This window comes from Amblyraja radiata, chromosome 1 (genome assembly GCF_010909765.2).
Source record: "Amblyraja radiata isolate CabotCenter1 chromosome 1, sAmbRad1.1.pri, whole genome shotgun sequence".
In the NCBI taxonomy this organism is placed as follows: Eukaryota; Metazoa; Chordata; class Chondrichthyes; order Rajiformes; family Rajidae; genus Amblyraja; species Amblyraja radiata.
Window position 1 is genome coordinate 55478504 of NC_045956.1, and position 24299 is coordinate 55502802.

Genomic DNA, 24299 nt, shown 5'->3' on the forward strand with positions numbered 1-24299 from the left:
CAGCGATAAGACAGAATTCCTCCTCATAGGCTCCAAAGCCACACTCAGCAAAATCAATAACCCCACTCTCACCATCGATGGCACCACTGTCTCCCCATCCCCCAAGGCCCGCAACCTTGGCGTGATCTTTGATTCCACCCTCTCCCTTGAGCCTCACATCCGCCATGTCATTAAAACCTCCTTCTTTCATCTCCGCAACATCGCCAAACTCAGACCCTCTCTCACACCTCCCGCTGCTGAAAGACTCATCCATGCCTTCATCTCCTCCCGACTGGACTATTGCAACTCACTTCTCCTTGGCATCAGCTCCACCTACATCAACCGACTCCAACTGGTCCAGAACGCAGCCGCCCGACTCATCACCCACACCAAATCCTGGCATCACATCACTCCAGTCCTCAAACAACTTCACTGGCTTCCCATCTCCCACCGGATCACCTACAAAATCCTGATCCTCACCTACAAAGCCCTCCACCATCTGGTCCCCCCATATCTCACTGACCTCCTCTCCCCCTATCAACCCTCACGGTCCCTCAGATCCACATCAGCCGGTCTCCTCTCCATCCACAAGTCCAACCTCCGCAGTTTTGGGGACAGAGCCTTCTCCAGGGCAGCTCCCAGGCTCTGGAACTCCCTCCCCCAACTGATCCGCAATTCCGTGTCCCTCACCATCTTCCAGTCCCGCCTCAAGACCCATCTCTTCACCTCTGCCTATCCTTAGCCCCACGTCCCCCTCCCTTTTCATCTGTGCATTAATTGCCTCATATTGTGTTTTGAATTGAATTCTGTCTTTAATTTGTGTACTAGTCATGTCTCTACTATTTATTTCATCCCGCTTACATGTTTTTCCTCTACCTGCTAAATTTTTGTAAGGTGTCCTTGAGACTCTTGAAAGGCGCCCATAAATAAAATTTATTATTATTATTATTATTATTATTATTATTATCATCTCTGGAGTAAAAGGATAAGTGACGTGGACCTTTGCCGTGAGTGACCTTCTTCAGACTGATTGTCGGGGGGAGGAACTAGAAGCAAGAAAAGACCAGGAAAAATCAGGACAGGCAACAGATGACATCAGGCCGGGTGGTTCCCTGAGAGGCCAATTGTTGGCTATGGATGGTGCGATCACAAAGGGGGATACATTGTTGCGAACTATGCAACTGGTTAATTGGCTTTTAATGGAGGAATGGGGAGGAGGGAGAGGGGAATGTTTGTAAAGGTTACCTAAAATTAGAGAGCTCAGCGTTCATACGCTGGTTTGTGAGCTATCCAAACAAATATGAGGTGCTGTTCCTCCAGTTTGCATGTGGCCTCATTCTGACAATGGAGGAGGCCCAGTATAGAAAGGTCAGTATGGGAATGGTAAAGGGAGTTGAAATGGTTAGCAACTGGAAGGTGCAGTAGGCCTTAGCGGATCGGGCAGCATAAGTTCTCAGCGAAACGGTCACCGAGTCTACCCTTGGTCTTGCCGGTGTACAGGAACCCACATTGGGAACACTGGATGCAGTAGATGAGGTGAGGGGAGGTGTGGTGAAGAATACATTGGTAATAAATACATGGTTTGGGTTTCAATTTGAAAGCTACAAGATGGAGCCAGGAAGTGATGACTCTTTGTGTACTGCCTAAGAAGAAATTACCATTTTTCAATCGTTGCACAGATTTATTATGTAATATTGTGCTTATGTACAGTATGATTTTATTGGATTGTATGCCATAAAAAAGCATTTCATTTTATCGAGGTACGTGACAATCAGGTAGCTATTGAACTATTCAATAGGTTGTGTGTGAAAGATTGCATTCTCCTTAATGCCCCAATGGATGGCAATTTAAAGGGGTGTTCCATGGACGACAGATCATAAATCTCTTTAGTGGATAAACTTGCCTTCACTGTAGATGACCGAGGAATGACCTGACCTTAGCATTTGCAAAAAATCTTACCTCTGACGTAGCAATTGAGAATGGTGGGAAAGTGAGGGAATAATATTAATGTTGAAACTGGCCCATTCTGGATAAAAATAGGGAAATATTTTACACACAAACAATAGTAGAAAGTTGGATTTTGAGGGGGCTGTGTAAACCCAAGGGCCAATTAAAACTTTCAAGATCATCTGGGTTTTTTTTGTTGAGCAATCATTGACAAATATGGAGCAAGAGCAGGAGACTTGTGTTACAGTGTAGGTTGGCCAAAGTGATGAACTGTTACCAAAGGTCAAATATCTGAGTTCAGGCATTCAGCTCTTCAGGGCTCCGGGTGTGTGTGAATTCAAAGTTCCATACAAATTCACCCCAGCTGTATTAAAATCTAAAACTCCCTCCCCAAATATAATCTTAATTATGTACATTTGTTCATGCTAAAATCAAGTAACTATCGGTCCTAATCTCACTTTCCAACACATGGCTCATAGCCTTCTAACCCTTAATAATTCAAGTGCTCGTGCACGCATTGATGTCCAATGAGCTTTCCTCCAGAATCCATTAATATTCTACCATGACAGCATCTGAATAGCCCAACATTTCATAAAAGCCCTATCTCCAGTGCAGATCAATACCCTTCACTATCCAACTCTCCAGATGTTCTGAAACCCCAGTTGTGTGTAATTGCCCCAGTTGCAGGGCTTAGAAGTTCCTGCTTTCAAATTTACCCAACTGTTTGCATAAAACCCAAACGTCCAGAATTAACTGTGGGCGAGAGTGAATGCTGCGTGCTTGTCATTAAAGATGCGGCTATGTGCAAAAGCTCCCGCTGCATGTGCGCAGAAACCCCAGCTCCGTGTTATGAAAGCCCCAGCCGTGTGCAGAAGCCCATGCTGGCATGTTGTGGTACTCACGTTGGCACTGACCCCAGGGTCTGCGGTTCCATCCCCAGCAGCAGTCCGACCGAAGTCCATAGCGGCACATGCCCGCAAGAGAACGCTGCTTGCGGACTCTGATGGGAGAACAAGGTTAGAACAAGGTCAGTGGCTGCCGGAAGAGGGAGGGAACCCAACCACGAAAGAGCTGTAAGTACTGAGGCTGAGAGAGAGAATCTATCACCCAGCAATTAAAGCCATAGAACAACATTGTGTCCAGAATAGGGACAATGGGCAAACTTATTCATGTTCATAACTTCCAGGAGGAGAATTAGGCCATTCGGCCCATCGAGCCTACTCCACCATTCAATCATGGCTGATCTATCATTCCCTCTCAACCCCATTCCCCTGCCTTCTCCCCATAACCCCTGACTTGGATTGTTTCGGCTGGTTATGTCAGACACTGAGGGTAGACATGATAGAAGTTTATAAAATTAGAAGAGGCATATGGTAGATAGTCAGGGTGATGGAGTCATGGAGCAGGGAAATAGGCCATTGGCCCAACTCGACCATGCCGACCAACATGCCCCATCTAAGCTAGTCCCATTTGTTAGCCATTTTCCCAGGGTGGTAATGTAAATAAACTAGAGGGTATAAGTTGAAGGTGAAAGGAAATAAGTTTGAAGGAGATGTGAAAGACAAGATTTTTTTTACCCAGAGATTCCTGGTGTCTAGACGCACTGCCGGGGGAGGTGGCAGAAGCAAATACAATCACAATGTTTAATAGACATTTAGACAAACGCATGAATGGGAAGGTAATGGAGAGATGCAGAGCATGTGCAGGCAGATGGGATTCATTTAGATTGGAATTATGGTCTGCACAGACATGGTGGGCTGAATGTCCTGTTCCCCTGCTGTACTGCTCTGTGCTGCATGTTCTACAAAGCAGAAGTAGAACCTTTGGCCCACCATGTCCATGCAAAAATCAAGTAACTATTTGTCCTAAGATAAACACAAAGTGCTGGAGTAACTCAGCGGGTCAGGCAGCATCTCTGGAGAAAGATGCTTGGTGACATTTCAGGTCGGAACCCTTCTTCAGGCTGAATCCTGTTTATCCCACTGAGTTACCCCAGTACTTTGTGTGTATCTTCGGTATGAACCAGCATCGGCAGTTCCTCACAACAAACTAATCTAATTTTCCAACCCTTGGCCTTCCAGCCCTTGATGAATGGAGAGCTCATTCAGGTATTTATGTGGGAGCACCGGAGTCAGCAGAGACACAAGAGACTACAAATGCTGGCACCTTATATAAAGTGCTGGAGGAGCTCAGCAGGTCAGGCAGCATCTATGAAGAGACATGGACTGGCACCATTTTGAGTCTGGACCTTTCTTCAGACCGGGAACTTTGTCTGAAGAAGAGTCCCAACCTGAAACATCACCTGTCCATTCCCTCCACTAATGTTACCTGACCCACTGAGTTCCTCCAATACCTTTCTCAGTTTCTCAGGCAATGCATACCAGATTGCAACCACTCGCCTCAAGTGATTTTCTAGGTAACTTCTTCAAACATTTTGAGGGGTTATAATAAAATTAGACGAAAAGTGTAAGAAGAAACTGCAGATGCTGGTTTAAACCGAAGATAGACACAAAAAGATGGAGTAACTCAGTGGGACAGACAGCAGTGAGTCTGAAGAAGGGTTCCGACCTGAAACGTCACCCATTCCTTCTCTCCAGAGATGCTGCCTGTCCTGCTGAGTTACTCCAGCTTTTTGTCTCTATCTTCCCTTTCATAATAAAATTATAAAATGACTGGAGGTGGTTGACCAAAGTAAACAGATTTAAAGTGTTAGCAAAGTTAGTAAGCAGTGCTGGTGGGCATTGGTTACCCGCAGGAAAGTTTATTTCATGCATTGAGTTGTTACAATAGACAATAGACAATAGGTGCAGGAGTAGGCCATTCGGCCCTTCGAGCCAGCACCGCCAATCAATGTGATCATGGCTGATCATCCACAATCAGTACCCCGTTCCTGCCTTCTCCCAATACCCCCTGTCTCCGCTATCTTTAAGAACCCTATCAAGCTCTCTCTTGAAATTACGTGTTGCCTGAAAGACTGGAAGAAACAAAATCATTATTTAAATGAGAATTTGTCTCCTAACAGAAGAATTAAATAATGGTTCAATGGTTCTTTATTGTCACATGTACCAACCCACAGTGGAATTATTTTTTTGGCATACAGTTCAGCAAAGTATTACTATCAAAAAGAACAATGCTTAAATCAGTATATAGGGTCTATGAATAGTCCACTGAGACAATATACAAGAGTCGTAGTTTTGGCGTCATCTTGAAAGTCCAAGTTGCTTTAAGTTCAGCTGGCTCAGTTATGGGATAAGAGCGTGGCTTTTACACCAAGGAAGCTTGATGGAGTTTGAATTCATTGAAAGATAAAGTATGGAAACAGACCCTTCAGCCCACGGAATCCACACCGACCATCGATCACCTGTTCACACTAGTTCTATATTATTCCACGTTTTCATCCACTCCCCTACACATTCATGGCATTTTACAAAGGCCAATTAACCTACAAAGTCACACATCTTTGGGATGTAGGAGGAATCCAGGACACCTGGAGGAAACCCATGCGGTCGCAGAGAAAATATGCAAACTCCATACAGACAGCAGCTGAGGTCAGAATTGAACCCGGGCATTGTGAGATAGCAGCTCTACCAGTTGCACCATTGCACTGCCCCTTTGCTTACAGACTACGGTCTGTAACTGGAGTCTATGGCTCACCATTACTACTGGAAGGCCAGTCCAAAATGAGGCTTGAGATTGCTACTTCAGGTTCGAACCGAGGTCTCTGGCGCGATGAAACAGCAGGTCTACCAGCTGTGCCACTGTTAGGATTCTGGGTGCAGGTTTTTTTTTCTTTTGAACAAGCTGCGTTTTTCATTGATTGCAAAGCATTTTGGCTGCACTGGAAATGGCACCGAAAGGTTCTCTAAAAAAATTGAAGGCTTTCTTTCAGAACAGTTTTAAATGACCAACTCTCTCATCAGACAAGAGGTACAGAAGTGTGAGAACCCACACCTCCAGATTCAGGGACAGTTTCTCCCCAGCTGTTATCTGGCAACTGAGCCATCCTGTCACAAACCAGAGTGGAACTGACCTTCCCCACTCATTGGAGCCCTTTGAAACATAGAAACATAGAAAATAGGTGCAGGAGTAGGCCATTCGGCCCTTCGAGCCTGCACCGCCATTCAATATGATCATGACTGATCATCCAACTCAGTATCCTGTTCCTGCCTTCTCTCCATACCCCCTGATCCCTTTAGCCACAAGAACTAACTTTAATCTCCATAGATGCTGCCTGACCTGCTGATCAGTCTGAAGAAGGGTCTCGACCCGAAACGTTGCCTATTTCCTTCGCTCCATAGATGCTGCCTCACCCGCTGAGTTTCTCCAGCATTTTTGTCTACCTTCGATTTTCCAGCAACTGCAGTTCCTTCTTAAACATGCTGAAAAAGTCCAGTATTTTATTTCTATCTTCGGTGTAAACCAGCATCTTCAGTTCCTTACTACACATTTAATCAGACTTTACTGGATGTATCTTTATTCGCTGTATCCTGTACCTGTACATTGTGGACTGGCTCGACTGGCTAGCACGCAACTAAAAACCTTTTCACGGTACCACGGTACACTTGACAATCAACAACTAAACTCTTCCCAGCTATTAGACCCATGGCATGGATCTTTCAAAGATCTAGCTCAGGTGAACTGCTTTCCCTGTAGTTTCTTTCCCCTTCCAAGCCAGGTTTGTAACCATTAGTTTATTTTGGTCGCAACTCTGGGATCCGGGGAGTGAGCAGGTCGATTGCCTGAGGTATTAGCAGTCGTCACTCACACGGAGTCGCCGAGATGAGGCATAACATGCGGGCGGATTGTTGCATTCCTACACACCCCGGCCCCACGTTACAACACAAGCCCTAACTTGACAGCAAACCGGAGCCTGTGTGTCTAACAAACTTTAATCGCAACGATCTGTGAATGGGCGCACGTTTCATTTATTTGCAATGCCGAGGTGTGTTCATGGAAGTTACAAAAAAAATGCTTTGAGATGAAATTAAACACCAACTTGCACTGCAGTGTTAAAAGTGGCAGGTGTGACCCCGCGTTAAAGATGTAAAATCGAATATACTCTGTCGACAAAGAATGATGTTACCGAATTAAATTCCACGGGTGGGAGCAAGTGGCGGCGGCAGTCTCCAATTTCTGAAACTATTACACAGAGAAGTTCTCTTGGTCTTCTTACCTGTTGCTGCTGCTCTGCTCAGCTGTGGCGCACAGATACACAGTGGTCACGGCCAACAAATGTCCCACGAAACCCTTCATGATCTCCCCCTTTCCCCCTTCCCAACTCTTCCCTCGGTAAAATAAAAACGAGTCCAACGGCTGCTGTGAACTAGTTGATCTCCTCGCCACCGCTCTCTCTCTCTCTTGGTTTCGACACTGGAGTTAGTTAATGTCCCGTCTATCGAGAGACCATGTAAAGAGTGAACCAGGAGGGCAGTTCTTGCGCCGGATGCCTGCCTGTTTCTCAGAGATCATGTGGCGCTCACTTTATGTCCACCCTCTCTGTCTATTTGCACCCTCTCTCTGCGGAAGATTAGATCCCCTGGCGGAGGGTGGCTTGCGCTCTGACAAGTCCGCAGACAGAAGGAGGTGTGAGAGGGAGAGGTCTGATCTCTTGTGGGCGATTCTCACACTCCCCCCCTCATCAAGCCCTTAGTTCCCACCCTCTCTGCCCGAGACACAGCTGTTCTCACTCTTAGTCTTAGGCGAAAAGAACGAGAGAGAGAATGAGAAAGATAAACGACGGCGAATAGAGAGAAAAACGAGGATGACAAAAACGAGAGGGGGGGAAACAACGTGGGCGGAGAGAGCCTGGTGAGATACATAAGACAGAGAGAAATAGAATGAACGAGAGCCGGCCGGGATAGATCGAAAGAAAGGGGAGAGTAATAGTTGAATGGTGCCAAGGTGAAGGGGGTAGAAAAAAGGAGAATTTAGAGGTAGATTGGAACAATAAAAAAGATGCAGAAAGTGCATGAAGAATGGAGAAAAGAAGGTAAATGGAAAGTGAAGCGCTCACGGCCGGGAGTGGGGTGGGGGAGAGAGAAAGCGAGTTGTTGGATTAATCCTGAGCCGCATGAGAGGGTCAAAGGCAGTTTCACTGGCCGGCGGGGAGTGGAAGGGCTAAGCTTACTCCATGAATATGGTCACACGGGAGATTCCGCCCAATACAGACAGTTCTGCTGAAAGCCGCCAGAGTTTAACACTTTGGGGTTAAACCAGGTCTTATATTCCGGGACAGGTGGGTACATGAGTAGACATCCTGCTCCCGATTGTGGTGCAACACTGTCCAGAGAGAGAGAGAGCTGACTGCTCACCGGCTGGTGTAAGGGTGATATGACATCGTGTGTTTTATTCCAAGGAACAGCAGAGTGAGTCACACACGGCCCGAGCTCTGCATTAAAACTTGCTTGTAAATACTAAAGCTTCTGCATTAAAGCTTGCTTGTTTGCTTGTAAATATTAAAACATTCGACCTTGCTGTAAAGTGCATTCTGTCACAAAGTCAATGGACTGCCAAACACCGTCATCTTCCTTCGCAAATCTAGAAGTGGCTAAGGACTGGACATAATTTAGAGAAAACGGGGAGATTACAGAGGAAATCAATACATTTGATTCACCAGCGTCCAGGTCAAACTCCGAGACTGACTAAGGAAAGAGCATAAACTCTGCTAACCTAATCCTCTTGATATCCCTTCTTCTGACGCCCTTTTCATTTCTAGCCTTACTCCACCCCTCTGCAAATCAACCCCTCCTCACCTAGCACTTAGAGACACAAAATGCTTGAGTAACTCAGCGGGTCGGGCAGCATCTCTGGAGAAAAAGGATGGGTGACATTTCTTCCAGATAAGAAAGGTTCCGACCCAAACTGCCATCCATCCATTTTCTCCAGAGATGCTGTCTGACCCGGTGAGTTACGCCAGCACTTTATGTCTATCTTTGGTATAAACCAACATCTGCATTTCCTTGTTTCTCCCACCTTTTATCATTTGCCACCTCTCTTTTTCACCTTTCTTCCCTTTACTACAATCAGTCTGAAGAAAAGTTCCGACCTGAAACGTTGCCTATCCCGCCCCTCCACAGATACTGCCTGACCCGCTGTTACTCCAGCACTCTGTGTTTGTCTCAATATTCCAGCATCCACGTGTGTCTCGGAACAAAATAAAGTGCTGCACCAAGGACGTGCCTATCACACAGGGTGGTGGGTGTATGGAACATGTTGCCAGAGGAGGTAGTTGAGGCAGGTACTATAACAGCATTTAAATGACATTTGGACAGGTACACGGATAGGGAAGGTTTAAAGGGAAAAGGGCCAAACATGGGCAGACGGGACTGGCCTAGGTGGGTCATTTTGGTGGTATAGTCACGTTGTGCCAAAGGGCCTGTTTCCATGATGTATGACCTAGAAATTGCACAATTTACCAATCGGGGATGTAAATCCCCAGGCAATCACCCAGTACACTAGCACTATCCTACACACTAGGAACATTTTACAATTTGCAGAAGCCAATTAGCCTACAATCTGTACGTCTTTGGAGTGTGGGAGGAAACCGGAGCACTCTGAGAAAATCCACACAGGTCAAGGGGAGAATGTATAAACTCCATACAGACAGCACCTGAAGACAGGATCGAACCTGTGTCTCTGGCGCTGTAAAGCAGCAACGCTACAGCTACGTCACTGGGCTGCCAGCTTGTTCCAATCCTCTTGCACCCCTTCACAATCCATTTGTAATACTCTTTTACAATTCAGGCTATGGAAACACAATACAACTATTTCAGAGGCAATTTGAGGTTCAATTACCAGAAGCAGTCTGCATGTGTACAAGTCTGCGTATGTACAATAATATCTAGGATTAATATGTGGATGGATTGTGATGTGGGAGTGTGGGGAGATATACATTCCAGCTGAAATGTTCATAGATAGGTATGAATGTGTAAACTCTGCAAGAGAGTTACAGTAAGGTCACTCCAGTGTGTAGGATTCAATTATGCACAGTACAATAATCATAGAACTTGCATTCATGGAAACATATGGTGGTTATTCATGGTATGTAAGGTACTGCTTGTAATGTATTAAATGCACATGTGTTCTTATAACAGTTGTCCAGTAATGCGCTGAAATAGGTTGTATCCTGTTTGAAATCACACCATCTGCTTGTCACCCGAACCCCAGCCAATGCACAACGATACTTCTGTAAGCAAGAAATTGGTTTGATCCAAGGATAATTTTCCAGACAGGAAGAGCTTCCGAATTCTGTCCCATGTAGCAGTGGGAAGTACAATTGTGTTCAGTCTCCTGGGGGGAAGCGGGGAAGAATTGAGAAACCCCATGCCATACATTGTCTCATGTCCGAAGTGTTTGTGAACATTGCACTATGGACAACAGGGTATCTGTTGTGATGGTGTCCATGGCAATATAGTTCACTGCCATTCAGGTCCCAGCAGGGAGAATGGAATGAATTAGTCAACTGGGGCAAGAGTAGAGCACTCAGGGAACTAGCACAATAATCCACTACCTTGCAACAGCACTGAGTGGAGAGGTTGATATTTTTACTAGACACAAGAAACTGCAGATTGCTGGTTTACAAAAAAAGGACACAAAGTGTTGAAGTAACCCAATGGGTCAGGCATCATTTTTGGAGCACATGGATAGGTGATGTTTCAGTTCGGGACCCTTCTTCAAAATCAAAAAGAGTCTCAAACTGAAATAAACACAAAATGCTGGAATAACTCAACGGGCCAGTCAGCATCTCGGGAAAGAAGGAATGGGTGATGTTTTGGGTTGAGACCCTTCTAAATGTTGCCTTTCCATGTGCTCCAAAGATGCTGCCTGAACCACTGAGTTGCATCCGCTCCCGCTGCATCAAAAAATCCCAGAGTATTATAAAGGACATTTCCACCCCGGACACTCCCTGTTTGAACGGTTGCCGTCAGGCAGACGGTACAGATCTACAAGGACAAGGACAAACAGACTTAAAAACAGTTTTTACCCCACTGCTATAAAGGCACTAAATGTAGCTGCCAAGGAACGCAGGGGCGATACATACTAAGGGACTGTGGTACACTGTGAAATCAACAGAAGGATGTAGGGTTGGGTGTTTATGCGTGCTATTTTCATGATATTTATTTTAGTTGTTTATCTTTTTTTAATATTTTACCTTGTATGTATCGTTAGCTTTTAGAAATGTTTGAATGGTGCACTGACTGGCTGACATTTTTAAATTTTGTTGTACATGGTTCATGTTACAATGACAATAAATAAACTATTCTATTCTATTCTATTACTCCAACACTTGGTATTAATACAGTCAATGATCTACAGCAAATTACTCAGAACAATTCAATTCTGGTCAAGAGTATGGCTTTCCATTCGAAGGATAGCAATCCCGGTTTCTAAACAGGCACCACAGAAACCACCAGCTCTGCCTTCAGATTATCATTAGCGAGAATGAATCCACCATACAGTATGGATCACGTCCAGCAATAACCATCTGGACAGCGGTGTAAAGACAGGGTTTACGAGATGGACTGGAATAAAATGAAGCAGACAAACTACATTGCATGAACATTTATAGACAATAGACAATAGGTGCAGGAGTAGGCCATTTGGCCATTCGAGCCTGCACTGCCATTCAATGTGATCATGGCTGATCATCCCCAATCAGTGCCCCGTTCCTGCCTTCTCCCCATATCCCCTGTCTCCGCTATCTTTAAGAGCCCTCTCTTGAAAGTATCTAGAAAACCGGCCTCCACTGCCCTCTGAGGCAAAGAATTCCACAGACTCACAACTCTCTGTGTGAAAAAGAGTTTCCTCATCTCCGTTCTAAATGGCTTATCCCTTATTCTTAAACTGTGGCCCCTGGTTCTGGACTCCCCCAACATCGGGAACATGTTTGCTGCCTCTAGCGGGTCTAAACCCTTAATAATATTTTATGTTTCAATAAGATTCCCTCTCATCCTTCTAAACTCCAGAGTATACAAACCCAACCGCTCCATTCTCTCAGCATATGACAGTCCTGCCATCCCGGGAATTAACCTTGTAAACCTACGCTGCATTCCCTCAATAGCAAGAATGTCCTTCCTCAAATTAGGGACCAAAACTGCACACAATACTCCAGGTGTGGTCTCACTATGGCCCTGTACAACTGCAGCAGGACCTCTTTGCTCCTTTACTCAACTCCTCTTGTTATGAAGGCCAACATGCCATTCGCTTTCTTCACTGCCTGATGTACCTGCTTTCATTACTTTCATTGACTGATGAACAAGAACCCCCAGATGTATTAGTCTGGCTGTGGTTAGTTGGATTATCTGTCCTGCAGAGACCACATTGCAAAATTCATGACTTCTGCACTTGAAATGTTAAGTAAGTTGTGCAATTTTCAGCATGGCTGGAATGAGATGGGTGTTCACTACAATAACAATCTTATTTGCATTACATCTTAATGCAGCAAAATGTTCTAGAATAACCTGGCGGATCATAAATCATTGTTAGACGTTGGATTACAGAAGCAGATTTTAAAGAGGTGTTTTGCTGGGATCGAAGGGGGAACCCGGCGGGGGGGGGGGGGGGGGGGGGGTGGGGTCTGCTGCCTCTTGCGGCGGCAGGCAGAAGATAGGACTGTTTGGTGAACTTTTGTAACTTTATCGGCATCAGAAACATGGCACCTCTTGTGTACTGTGTTCAAAAGGGAACTGCAGATGCTGGAATATCGAAGGTACACAAAATTGCTGGAGGAACTCAGCGGGTGCAGCAGCATCTATGGAGCGAAGGAAATAGGCGACGTTTCGGCCCGAAACGTCGCCTATTTCCTTCGCTCCATAGATGCTGCTGCACCCGCTGAGTTCCTCCAGCAATTTTGTGTACCTCTTGTGTACTGTCTAGATGAGGTCTGCTATATGATTTTACCGGGTTGGATTCAAAAGAAAGCAATTCACTGTACCTAGGTGTCATTGAATCATTGAAACACTGTGAGAAAGCTATGATTTATCTAAATCTCAACCAAAAAGTTCACATTGGTGTCAAATGGAGATTATCGTCATTTGTACAAGCAGAGACGGAAACCGCTATCAAAACGTGGAGGGGACCGGGGGGACAGAATTTCTTGGCGGCTGCGCGCGCATGCGCACACTCACACACACGCGCGCGTGCGCATGGCTTCGGAGGCTCAATCCAGCATTAAATGCAGCTCAACTCTGCCTGTTTCACCGGGTTAACTACAGCCCTGTCTGGACTGACGAGATACCAGCGCCGCTTCTCCACGCTGGCCATATTTCCCGCAAGTCCAGGAAGGGTTGTAGGCTCACCTGGCAGGACAGGCAGAGTTAGCTGGGTTTAGCGCTGTTTCTCTGCGCTGGCCCGTCTGACTGCCGACCAAAGATCCTATAGCGGAGGATCTTTGCAGCCGACCTCTGGCCACCCGCGGGGGGGTGGGGGGTACTCGGGAGGGGACAGGACAGCGCCGGAGAGCCGGCCGGGGTCATCCTGGCTGCAGATGAAGCATAGGTCTGTGCCACGTCTCCCTCCTCTAAACACCGCGCTCTATCCTCAGTCCCCCCCCCCCCCACTACTCCCTCCTCCAATCATCACGCTGAATCATCATGTCCCGCCCCCATTACCTGCTGACCGACGTCTCTCTCCTCCAATCGGCGCCCTCGATCATCAGTCGCACCCCCACTGTCTCGCGAAAAGCGGAGATTTCACCGGATTTTTAAATCCGGGTTACAAAAACTTGGGGGGGGATGTCCCCCACCTCTCAAAACCTTTCACCTTTCCGTGAATTATGTAAGAGAGTAAAACAAAAGGACTGTGACAAAAAACAAGATACACAAACAAAACACAATAGAAAAAAGTCCATGGTCGGACATCCTACCACCAACTAGAGAACTAAACTAATAAACTAAACTAAATTACAAACCATTACGTCTTTGGGATGTGGTAGGAAACAGGAGCACCCGGAGGAAATCCATACAGTCACAGGGAGAACATGTAAACTCCACACAGACAGTCAGGATCGGACCTGGGTGTTCAGAGCTATGAGGCAGCAGCTCTACCAGCTATGCCACTGTTCCTTTCAGTTAATGTCTGAGGAGTGAAATATTCATGCTAAACTGTTGATCAAGATCTGGATAAACTTAATTTCAAAGTTACCACATGTTTCACACAACAGATTGTGAGGTTCAGGCTTAATTCAATCTTAAAATTGAGATGTAGAATGTATGTAATTGGAAGTGTCCCAAGATGATTCACAGAAGTTGAATCAGAAAAATAAAAAAATTGTCACCCAGCCCAATAATCAGATATTAGCAGGGGTCAGTCAAATGAGCACTCAGAAGGATGGGAAGATTGAAGCACCTTGGGAAGGATTCCATGACTTACAGCTTAGTTATTTGAACTACAGTGTCAGTGCTTGCTGCTGTTCAATAGGATCCTTCCGTGAAGTGACTATGTGAAGCACAGCTTTTTACAGTAACTTTTTTTTAGAAGCTAAAAATACTTTTCAAAGTATCTTCCCAACCCAATGTCTAATTTTAACAAAAATCTCATTGGAACATGGTGAGATGATGAAAGACAGGGGTGAATTACACCAAATGTGCAATGTGAGTGTTTTAAATTGCTTGTGGTGAGCAGAAGCTGCTCATTTATATGTCTGAATACCAGAGGGTACCATAGAATAGTTTATAAATATTAAGCCGAATTGTATAAGAGGGTAACACATGAGAATAGTGTTAATACAGACAACTGTTTATATATATATATATATATATATATATATATATTAGATTAAGTGGGACCCGTTGGGTTCCAGCATCACACGGAAGGGCTGGTCCCCCAACGCAATATTCCACCTCTCCACCAATTCCAATAGTGGCCAGTGGGGGGGGGGGGGGGCGTGCTTTCTGGAGCGCTAGTAGGGGTGTTGTGGGCTGAAGGGACTGGTTTCCAGCGCTAGTATGGACATTGTGGGCCAAATGGCCTCTTGGGTTATCGGCTCAGTCACTCAAGCCTGTTGTGCTGGCAGCTCACTCACTCACGGCTGGTGGGCTGGCAGTTGACTCATGGCTATTCCTTGAAATTCCATTTCAAGCAGGGTGCAAGGCCACCAAATTCAAGTGCAGTTTCTTACCACTTCTAGCAGGGTGCAAGGCCACCAAATTCAAGTGCAGTTTCATACCATTTCAAGCAGGGTGCAAGGCCACTAAAGACAGCGAGTGGTGACCTCTCCCTCCTCCATCTTGCAGAGACTGAGCCATGCCCACACTTATGGGTTTTATAGTCCCTCCACCCTCCCACCAGAAGTGGCGTGGCCTTCATGGCATGATTGACAGGAGCGAGAATCTCAATATTTTTTAAACACTAATAACTCTTTTATTTTTCATCGATGGGAAAAATCCTCGGCACCTGATGAGTGGAGGGGGACCGAGTAAGATGGCCAAACATCACAGCCGTACGTGGTAGCGTTTTTTCTAAAATCAATATAAAGCACAAACAGGAAGTGGTCAAGATTAGACTTTTAATTATATAGAAGGCAGGGCAATTTTAATTAGGCAAGGCAACTTTAATTAGGCAAGGCAACTTTAATTGAGCAAGGCAACTTTAATTAGGCAAGGCAACTTTAGCATTTCCAAACCAAAAGCAACACAGCTGAAGCATTTCCAAACCAAAGGCAACATAGCTTTAACATTTCCAAACCAAAGGCAACACAGCTTTAGCATTTCCAAACTATATTTTCAAACCACATTTAGGGCACTGACAGGTCAGTAAAAACAGGTCGGGTGTTTTGTTGATAAAGTTGGTGATATATTAATTTGATGTTCGTTTGTTTGTAAACTGTCTACATAGTCAGTCTTTGATTGTGTTAATACTCTATGTTTATTTTTATTTTTTGAATAAAAGTATTTGTATAATAAAAAATTTAAAAAATTAAAAAATGGGATAGGATTCAGTCTGAAAATTCTGTGCCTTTTATTTAATCTGAGTCAACATTAAAAAGGGATTAATGACCTACATTTGTCTGACATCTTTCACAACTTCAGAATCCCCCAAATGTTTCCACTGCCAATAAATTACTCCTTTTTCTTATCTGTCATGTAGAAAATTGACTGCAAATGCTTATTCCACAAAATAATGAGCAGATAATCGTCTTTCGTGAATTTGTCGAGAAGTAAATATTGAACAAGATGTCGAAACATATCTGTTTTTGGTTTAGACTGAAGATATTCACAAAGTGCTGGAGTAACTCAGTGGGTCAGGCGGCATCTCTGGAGGAAAAGGATGGGTGACGTTTCGGTTCGGGACTGAAAGTAGAGGGGAGGGGAATGAACACAAGAAAAAAAGGGGAAAAAGCATTTTTTGTCTTATCTCCAGTTCCCTCCCCTCCACTTTCAGTCTGAAGAAGAGTCCTGAACTGATTCGTCACCCATCCATTTACTTGCACGCAGACCTACCCTAGAGTCACAATGTAGAAATTACAATTTAAGTCTCTAGAGTGGGACTTGAACACACACAATATTTGGGCAAAGTTAAGTCTTGAAAAACCACCATGGCTCATAAGATTGCAAACTGTGCATAAGCATTAACTATGTGCTTCACTGAACACAAACGTTATAAGTACCAGAGACAAACGTGGACACATTTCAATTAAAGTACCATTCCTAAATGGCCTCTTATTAGTTCTAATGTTACAGCTCACGTATTTTAGTCAAAAATACCAAATGTTTGTGATAAATATAGAATAATAGATACCTGAGACTGTTGATATCGTAATTTAATCAACTGCTTCAGATGGTGTGGCTGGAACAGTTGATGAAGGTCATCTATTAAATTACTTTTTAGCTCAATGCCAGGTATTTATGTTGTTCAACGTACATGATATATATACAGACTTTGAAAAGTCTTACATCTGCAAGTATCTGTGATCAACTTTTTCTAATATATATGGAAAGTAAAAAAGAAAACAGAGAAAGGGGCCCAATTAGATTAATGTTTCAAAGAATTGTTGTAGGCGTGATAGGTCAAACTATAAATTCCTGAGTCTGTACATAATAAAACGTAGGTTAATGAATATGACACACTGTAATAATACCCTCTCGACAAGAGAGGCATAACAGCACCACCACTTGCAGGCATATGTAATTACAATGTGAAGTATACATGCACAGTTTACAATTTAGTTTATTGTCACGTGGTCTGAGGCACAGTTAAAAACTTTTGTTGCATGCTATCCAGTTAGCAGAAAGACAATACATGATTAACACAATACCTGACAATCCAATTATCTATGTGGATATTGACATTTATAATTAAGTAGAATATATAATTATACAATAGGACTGAATTACATCGGTACAGCCCAATCCAAATATTCATAGGTGATAATGTAGAAACAAAGAACTGCAGATGTTGGTTTATACCAAAGATAGACACAAAGTGCTGGAGTAACTCAGTGGGTCAGCGAGCATCTCTGGAGAGAAAGGATACGTAATGTTTCGGGTCCGGACCATGTATTCATATCTGAAGATGAGTCCAAACCCGAAACGTCACCACTGAATTACTCCAGTACTTTGTGTCTATTCATAGGTGATAATCCTGCTTCACATAACTCCGACTTTCTAGTATGTAATACTTAGTGAGATAGATCAATATTTTATACAAAGAACACCTGTTATTAAAATCAATGCAAGCTTGCTGATTGTAAGATTATGACTTTGTAAATGACTTTTCATAATTAAAAAAAAGATTTATTGACAAATCAGCCTTTGATATTCCTTTGATTAACAACTTCTATGAGGTGTAAACAATAGGCTTATAACATAACAAAAAAAAATATTCTTTTCACAACATGAATTCCTATCAAAATCACGTTGGTGCTATTTAAATATGTTCAAATTCAGTTGTTTTTATCTCATTTGATTTTACTAAAGGGCCTGTCCCACGAGCATGCGACCTGCATGCGGCAAGCGTGACCTAAAGGGCCGGTCCCACCAGCATGCGCCTGCATGCGGCAAGCGCGACCTAACTTGGTCGCTTGAGCCGTACGGCCTCGCGGGGCCGGTCCCACTTCGATCGCCGGAGCCATATGGAGTTGTGCGGAGCTGGTCCCGACATCGCGCACGGCTCCGAAAAACTGACCGTGTTTAAAAATTCCGCGCGGCAACGGCCTGCTGGCCCGCAGCCGCTTCGACACCGTGTCACTCACTCACCGTGTCACCCACTGGTTTGGTCGCGCTTGCCACATGCCGTATGGCTCAAGTGACCACATTAGATCGCGCTTACCGCATGCAGGCACATGCTGGTGGGATCGGCCCTTTAGGTCGCGCATAGGGAATTAAGACCAGAGGTAATAGATGTAAGGTGAGAGGGACACGATTCAATTGGAATCGAAGGGACAATTTTTTCACTGCAAAGTACAAGCTGCCAGAGGAGGTAGTTGAGGCAATTAGTATAACAGCATTCACCTCCACCCTCACCACTATCTAGGGATCTAAACAGCCTTTCTAGTTGAGTCAGAGATTTACATGCACTTCCTCCAACCTGGTCTATTAGATTCAGCGCTCTAGATGTGGCCTTCTCTACATCGGTGAGACTCGGCGGCATGGTGGCGCAGTGCTAGAGTCACAACTTAACAGTGCCAGAGACCTGGGTTCAATCATGACTACGAGTGTCTGTACAGAGATTGTACGTTCTCCCCGTGACCGCATGGGTTTTTTCTGGGTGCTCCGGTTTCCTCCCGCACTCCAAAAATGTACAGGTTTGTAGGTCAATTGGCTTTGGTAAAAATGATGAATTGTCCCTCGAGTGTAGGATAGTGCTAGTCTACGAGGATCATATTGGTGGCGTGTGCTTGTCGGCGCAAACTCGATGTGCTGAAGGGTCTGTTTCCATGCTGTATCTCCAAACTTAACTAAACGTGAACTAGAAAACCATTTTACTTCGGAGTCACGTGAGTGACTACGTGAAGAACCCGTCCAGCACGCATGCGCGACATGAGCGTTCACGCAGATGCAACAGCGACGAACGGGAGTACGGGCGCTCCCGCTACAAGCCTGAAAGAACGGACTGTTATGTAAGTACTTACCCACAGGTTCGATTTTACAACTTTGCTCCTCTTTGTTGCTCCAGGGGAAACTGGAGAGAGCAAAGCAGCACAGAGGGAAGCGGCCCCCGTTCGACTCCAGGGAAGGAGCGTTCCGTCAGTGGAGGGGGGAGAGGCGGCACCGGGACCGCACACGCTGCGGTCCACAGACACGGGTACCGAGCCGATGCCCAGTCCGCTAACAGCTGTCTGACCAACAGCAGCCGACTGGTGGGAAACTCAAAAACCGGCCGGTAACCCCTGCATACTCCCGACAAGGAGACTCGCCGCCCGAGACCCGCAGAAATGCCGCCCGAAAACGGCAGGCAGCATCTAGAGCAAAGTCAGCCACGGAAGATGGAACCGGCACTTCAAACTACCGCCCGAGAGCAAGTAAGTGTCTGTTCTCCAAGCCTAGAGTAAGGTCATGGAGTAAAAAAACTTCAGCGAGACTTGCCTCGGGAGCTGGGGCAAGCTCGCCAAGGGAGCATAACACTCCCGCTCCAGTGCACTAACAGCACTGGCCATCTCCCTTATCGAGGGATCGATGGCGACCAGGGCTGGACTGGTCAAGAAGAGGGGTCACTGGCTGAACAACATCGGGAGTATGCTTGAGGTACAGGATCAGGAAGAGCTGCTGGTTGTTGGATACCGCTACGTGGCTACACCACGAGCGAGATGGCCTTTTCAGTCTAAACTGACGGCCAGCTTACTACCTGTTTTTTCAAAAAAAACCTCTCCAAGACAGGTAGTCATGAGGCGTTGGATTTTATCATGCCTCCCCAAAATTGCATTTACTCTACCATTATTGGGGGTACATTGAGCAGGGCATTTAAAAACCCAAATATCTTAAATTGCATTTGATACCCCTGACGTCGGCTATCATTTTCGCATGCTCATTCCAGGGTAGTATGGCAAAACACCTGACCCTACTGTTCAACACAGTATGCTCCGCAACTTCTCGAAGGAAGTCATAAAACCTGCCCTCAACCTAAAAAATTCACAGGACTGTGAGAACTCACAACCACAGGTCCTGCTATCTGGCAAAGTTACCAAACCAAGCCTAAAAACTGGACGAAGTGTCCAAGATATTCGGCATCAAGAGGGCAGGGCCTGGAATGAGCAAACCACACAAAACCAGACAGCAGTACCTCCACGCGTCCACCAGTAAGCGTCTACTTAATGGTACTGGTGAAAGCTCGGGGCCCGCATGCCAGCCCCCATAAGCCTTTTCAGGCCAGGGTCCAGAGCGGGCCCCATGGAAAATGCGCCACCCCCCAACAACACCATCCCTACAGACAAGGAACCAGAAACCGAAGAAATGAACACACCACTAAACAACAGTGAAGACAGATAAGTATGGTTCCTACCATCACATAAATGGTGAAGGGTTTGTACTAACAGGGGGGGGGGGGGTCACACCTGGGTTGGAAGCATGAAAATCTATCACACTTGGTAGTTATATACTAAAAGTATTCAAGGATAAAATTGAATTAAAAAACCTGCCACCAGTTCAGCATGCACCCCAAAGGGGTCTACCCTCCCACTAAAAAAGAACATGAGGGACTAGCTAACTGGAGAAGATATACAAAGGGGTCATAAAGAAGTCTAATATGAACCTTTGGTACCAAAAACCCCAAAGATGGTGAATGTCGCACCATCATTGACTTAACCACTTGAGTATTTTCACCAGGTATACACACTTTATGGAAACTTGTAACTGCTAACCGTGGATTTCCTAGGATACTTTATGGTAGACATCGACTTAAAAGATGCATACTATTCAGTACCCATTCATAAAAGATTTTCGGAGATACCACAATTTACCTGGATGGGGTAACTATGGCAGTATAAATTATTGACAATGGCTAATATGAGCCAAAACTGTTTCCAGATATTCAAACCAGCCCTGACACTATTAATGAACATATCGTCATGGCATGTCTCTATGATATTAACGACAGACAAATCCATGGAAATAGCTAAATCAGCATCATTAGCTACTAAAACTTGTTTAGCCTGGGCTCTGTCTTACTATCCAGATAAATCTACATTGACACCATCCATAACTATTGACTATCTGGTATTCAATTAACTCTATCCACTTATCTATAACATTGCCATAAGGAGAGCCAGCGTATGGCACAACCTGTAACAATTAATGGTAACAATCAACCAACCATTCAACAAAGTGGCAAGAGTAATTGGGAATTAGTAGCAGCATTACCAGCTACTTAACTTGAACCTTTCCATTAGAGCTAAGGTGCTAGTGTTTAAACAAAATAACCATACCCAGAACATGGTGGCAAATTGACTAATCTGGAGTCGTCATCACTATAGACACTGGGCATAAAACCTAGTTGGAAATATTGAGTACGGTCTATGGGTAAAAGCATATTGTTCAGTAGTGCACCATTTTGCATGTTCGTTTATAAATTAACAACATCACAGTGGTGGCATATACCAAACCACTTGGGCGGAATAAAATCGATATCATGTGACAATTTATTTAACAATTGGTAACCGTATGTCGTCAAACATATTAGACCATCAGCAACTTACCTACCAGGTGAGCTAAATACTGTAAACAGACATATTAAACCAAAGTATTTGCTGAAATTACAAAGCAATATGGAACACCAGATATCGATTTCCTTGTATTCCAATTGAATCACCACGTACTGATGTATGTCGCATGAAACCAGACTTTGAGGCAGCGGCAATGGATACATTCCCGCTGAACTGGGGGGGGAATCTAATCTCTATGTTCTCCCCTTTTTCTACCTCATCAGTCAGGTACTACGGCCTCATCAGTCGGGTACTACGCAAGATACAGATGGACTCTGCTTCAGGTATTTTGATAGTACCCGACAAACCCACAGACATGGTCATTAAAACCCTAATGATTTTCCCAGTAGCCCAGACTTATTAATTCACCCAGTATCAGGCATAAGCCACCCATGCCACGATAAATTAAACTACTGGGTTGCAGATTTGAAAAGACCACTGCTGGGCCTGGGTTGCAGAATTGGGAAAACCACTGCTGGGCCTGGATTGTCAAACAGCACTATCGACACGATGACAGCATCCCATCGCATATCCACAAGGGAACATACTTGGCGAACATCAAGAAGTGGGAAGATACTGTTCAAATACAGGAACTACATATTCAACTACAACAAAACCTGTACTGGAGTTCCTAGCAGGTCTTCACCACAATGAAGGACTCAGCTACTGCGCCATTAACACAGCCAGAAGTGTTCTGTCAGTCTACTTAACTCAGGCACCAGGACAACAGGCCGTAGGGTACCACCCACTGGTGATCAAATTCAGGAGAGGCATATTCAACTCTAATCCCCAGACCTAGGTACACCCAAATCTGGGATGTCAGTGTGGTTCTGACGTACCTTAGGGGATGGTCACCAGCCAGGTCCCTCACCCTGGAACAGCCTACCCTGAAGACGGTCATGCTGATGGCACTTGTCTCAGCACAAAGAGCCCAGTTCCTCCATCTACTACGATTGGACAATATGGTTATAACACCAGACCGTGTCTCATTTACCATTCAGGGGCTGGTCAAGTAGAGCAGACCAGGAACATCAGGTCCAGACATGGAATTCCGGGCACACCCACCTGAACCACGGTTATGTGTCATGACCCACTTATTGAATTACATCGACACAATAAGAAATCCCCGAGGGAGAGAAAAAGCCTTATGGATCAGCCACAAGAAACCTCATGGTCGGGTGACGAGCCAAACTATCCCAAGTGGCTCAAGCAGGTACTGGGAGTTGCTGAAGTAAATACTAACGTGTATAAATCTTACTCCACCAGGGCAGCATCCACATCGGTGACTAAGAGGATGGACGTGCCTATGGACCACATCCTGGCTACAGCGGGGTGGTCTAGGGAGTATACGTTCCAAACTTTTATAACAAGCCGCTGGCAGAACCTGTATCGTTTGCAGAAAAAGTATTAGAATCTGCAAAAATATATAATTTAAGCCCAGGGGAGCATTTTGGTCTTGTTATTGTTAATAACACCATTATTGTTTTACAAACAGATTCATGGTTGATTACGATAACATATTTCCCCCCTCGAAGGACTTTGGCAGCGAGTGAAGTATGAACTGTTACACGGTTTGAAATCACAGAGCTTTAAAATCTTCACGTAGTCACTCACGTGACTCCGAAGTAAAATAGTAGGATTAAACGAGAACTTACCAGTTTGAAGTTTGATCTGTATTTTATGAGGAGTTACGATGAGGGATTACGTGCCCTCCGCTCCCACCCTCAATTATAGAGATCAACTGGTATTTTAGTTCTCCTTTTCTTTACTATGTTTATTTCAATTATTGTGTTTCCTGTGATTCCACACCGCTGCTTTGAAGTATGTCGCGCATGCGTGCTGGACGGGTTCTTCACGTAATCCCTCATCTTAACTTCTCATAAAATACAGATCAAACTTCAAACTGGTAAGTTCTCGTTTAATCCTACTATTTTACAGAGCACCTGTGCTCTGTCCACAACAGCCAACCTGGGCTGCCTCGGACTTCTCCACAGCCACAGTGAGGCCAATTGCAAACTTGACGAAGAGCATCTCATATATCACTTAGGCAGCACCTCATATGAGCACCTCATATACCACTTGGGCAGCTTACAAGCTACTGGCATGAACGTTGAATGCCATGTAACCCGCTCATCCTGTATACCTTTCCCACTTCTGTCATCCCACCCATCTTCTCACTCTCTTTATTCACCTTTCCAAACCGTCCCCCTCCCCGGTCACCTGTTCTCATCACCTACTTCGTTCCATCCATCATCTCTCCCTTATCTAGTTCTAACTATCCAACTACCAAAGATTAGGGATTAACGAGTCACTTTCAGAATGGCAGGCAGTGACTAATGGGGTACCACAAGGCTCGGTGCTGGGACCGCAGCTATTTACAATATACATCAATGATTTAGATGAAGGGATTCAAAGTAACATTAGCAAATTTGCAGATGACACAAAGCTAGGTGGCAGTGTGAACTGTGAGGAGGATGCTATGAGAATGCTGGGTGACTTGGACAGGTTGGGTGAGTGGGCAGATGCATGGCAGATGCAGTTTAATGTGGATAAATGTGAGGTTATCCACTTTGGTAGCAAAAACAGGAAGGCAGATTATTATCTAAATGGTGTCAAGTTGGGAAATGGGGAAGTACAACGGGATCTGGGGGGTCCTTGTTCATCAGCCAATGAAAGAAAGCATGCAGGTACAGCAGGCAATGAAGAAAGCGAATGGCATGTTGGCCTTCATAACAAGAGG

The 24299-nt window shown here is 44.9% G+C and overlaps 1 protein-coding gene and 1 long non-coding RNA gene across 3 annotated transcripts in view; both read right to left on the bottom strand.

The window, feature by feature from the left end:
- The window catches only part of npnt (nephronectin), a 69000-nt gene extending 61338 nt beyond the window's left edge, over positions 1–7662 (bottom strand). Inside the window, exons 1-2 of one of the 2 annotated variants that reach the window (XM_033022130.1) lie at positions 7100–7662; positions 2829–2926 (exon numbers count right to left, since the gene is read on the bottom strand). In XM_033022130.1, the coding sequence (XP_032878021.1) occupies positions 2829–2926; positions 7100–7179 (178 nt within the window). In that variant the 5' untranslated portion in view covers positions 7180–7662. The remainder of the gene's footprint in view (positions 1–2828; positions 2927–7099) is intronic. The other variant, XM_033022132.1, reaches the window with a different exon arrangement.
- A 1578-nt stretch (positions 7663–9240) lies between these two features.
- LOC116974029 lies at positions 9241–23982 on the bottom strand. The gene is made up of 3 exons (XR_004412265.1): positions 23847–23982; positions 19013–19014; positions 9241–9251 (listed from the first exon to the last, which is right to left on the bottom strand). It is a non-coding gene; the product is annotated as an uncharacterized LOC116974029 (long non-coding RNA).
- Between the last annotated feature and the right edge of the window lie 317 nt (positions 23983–24299).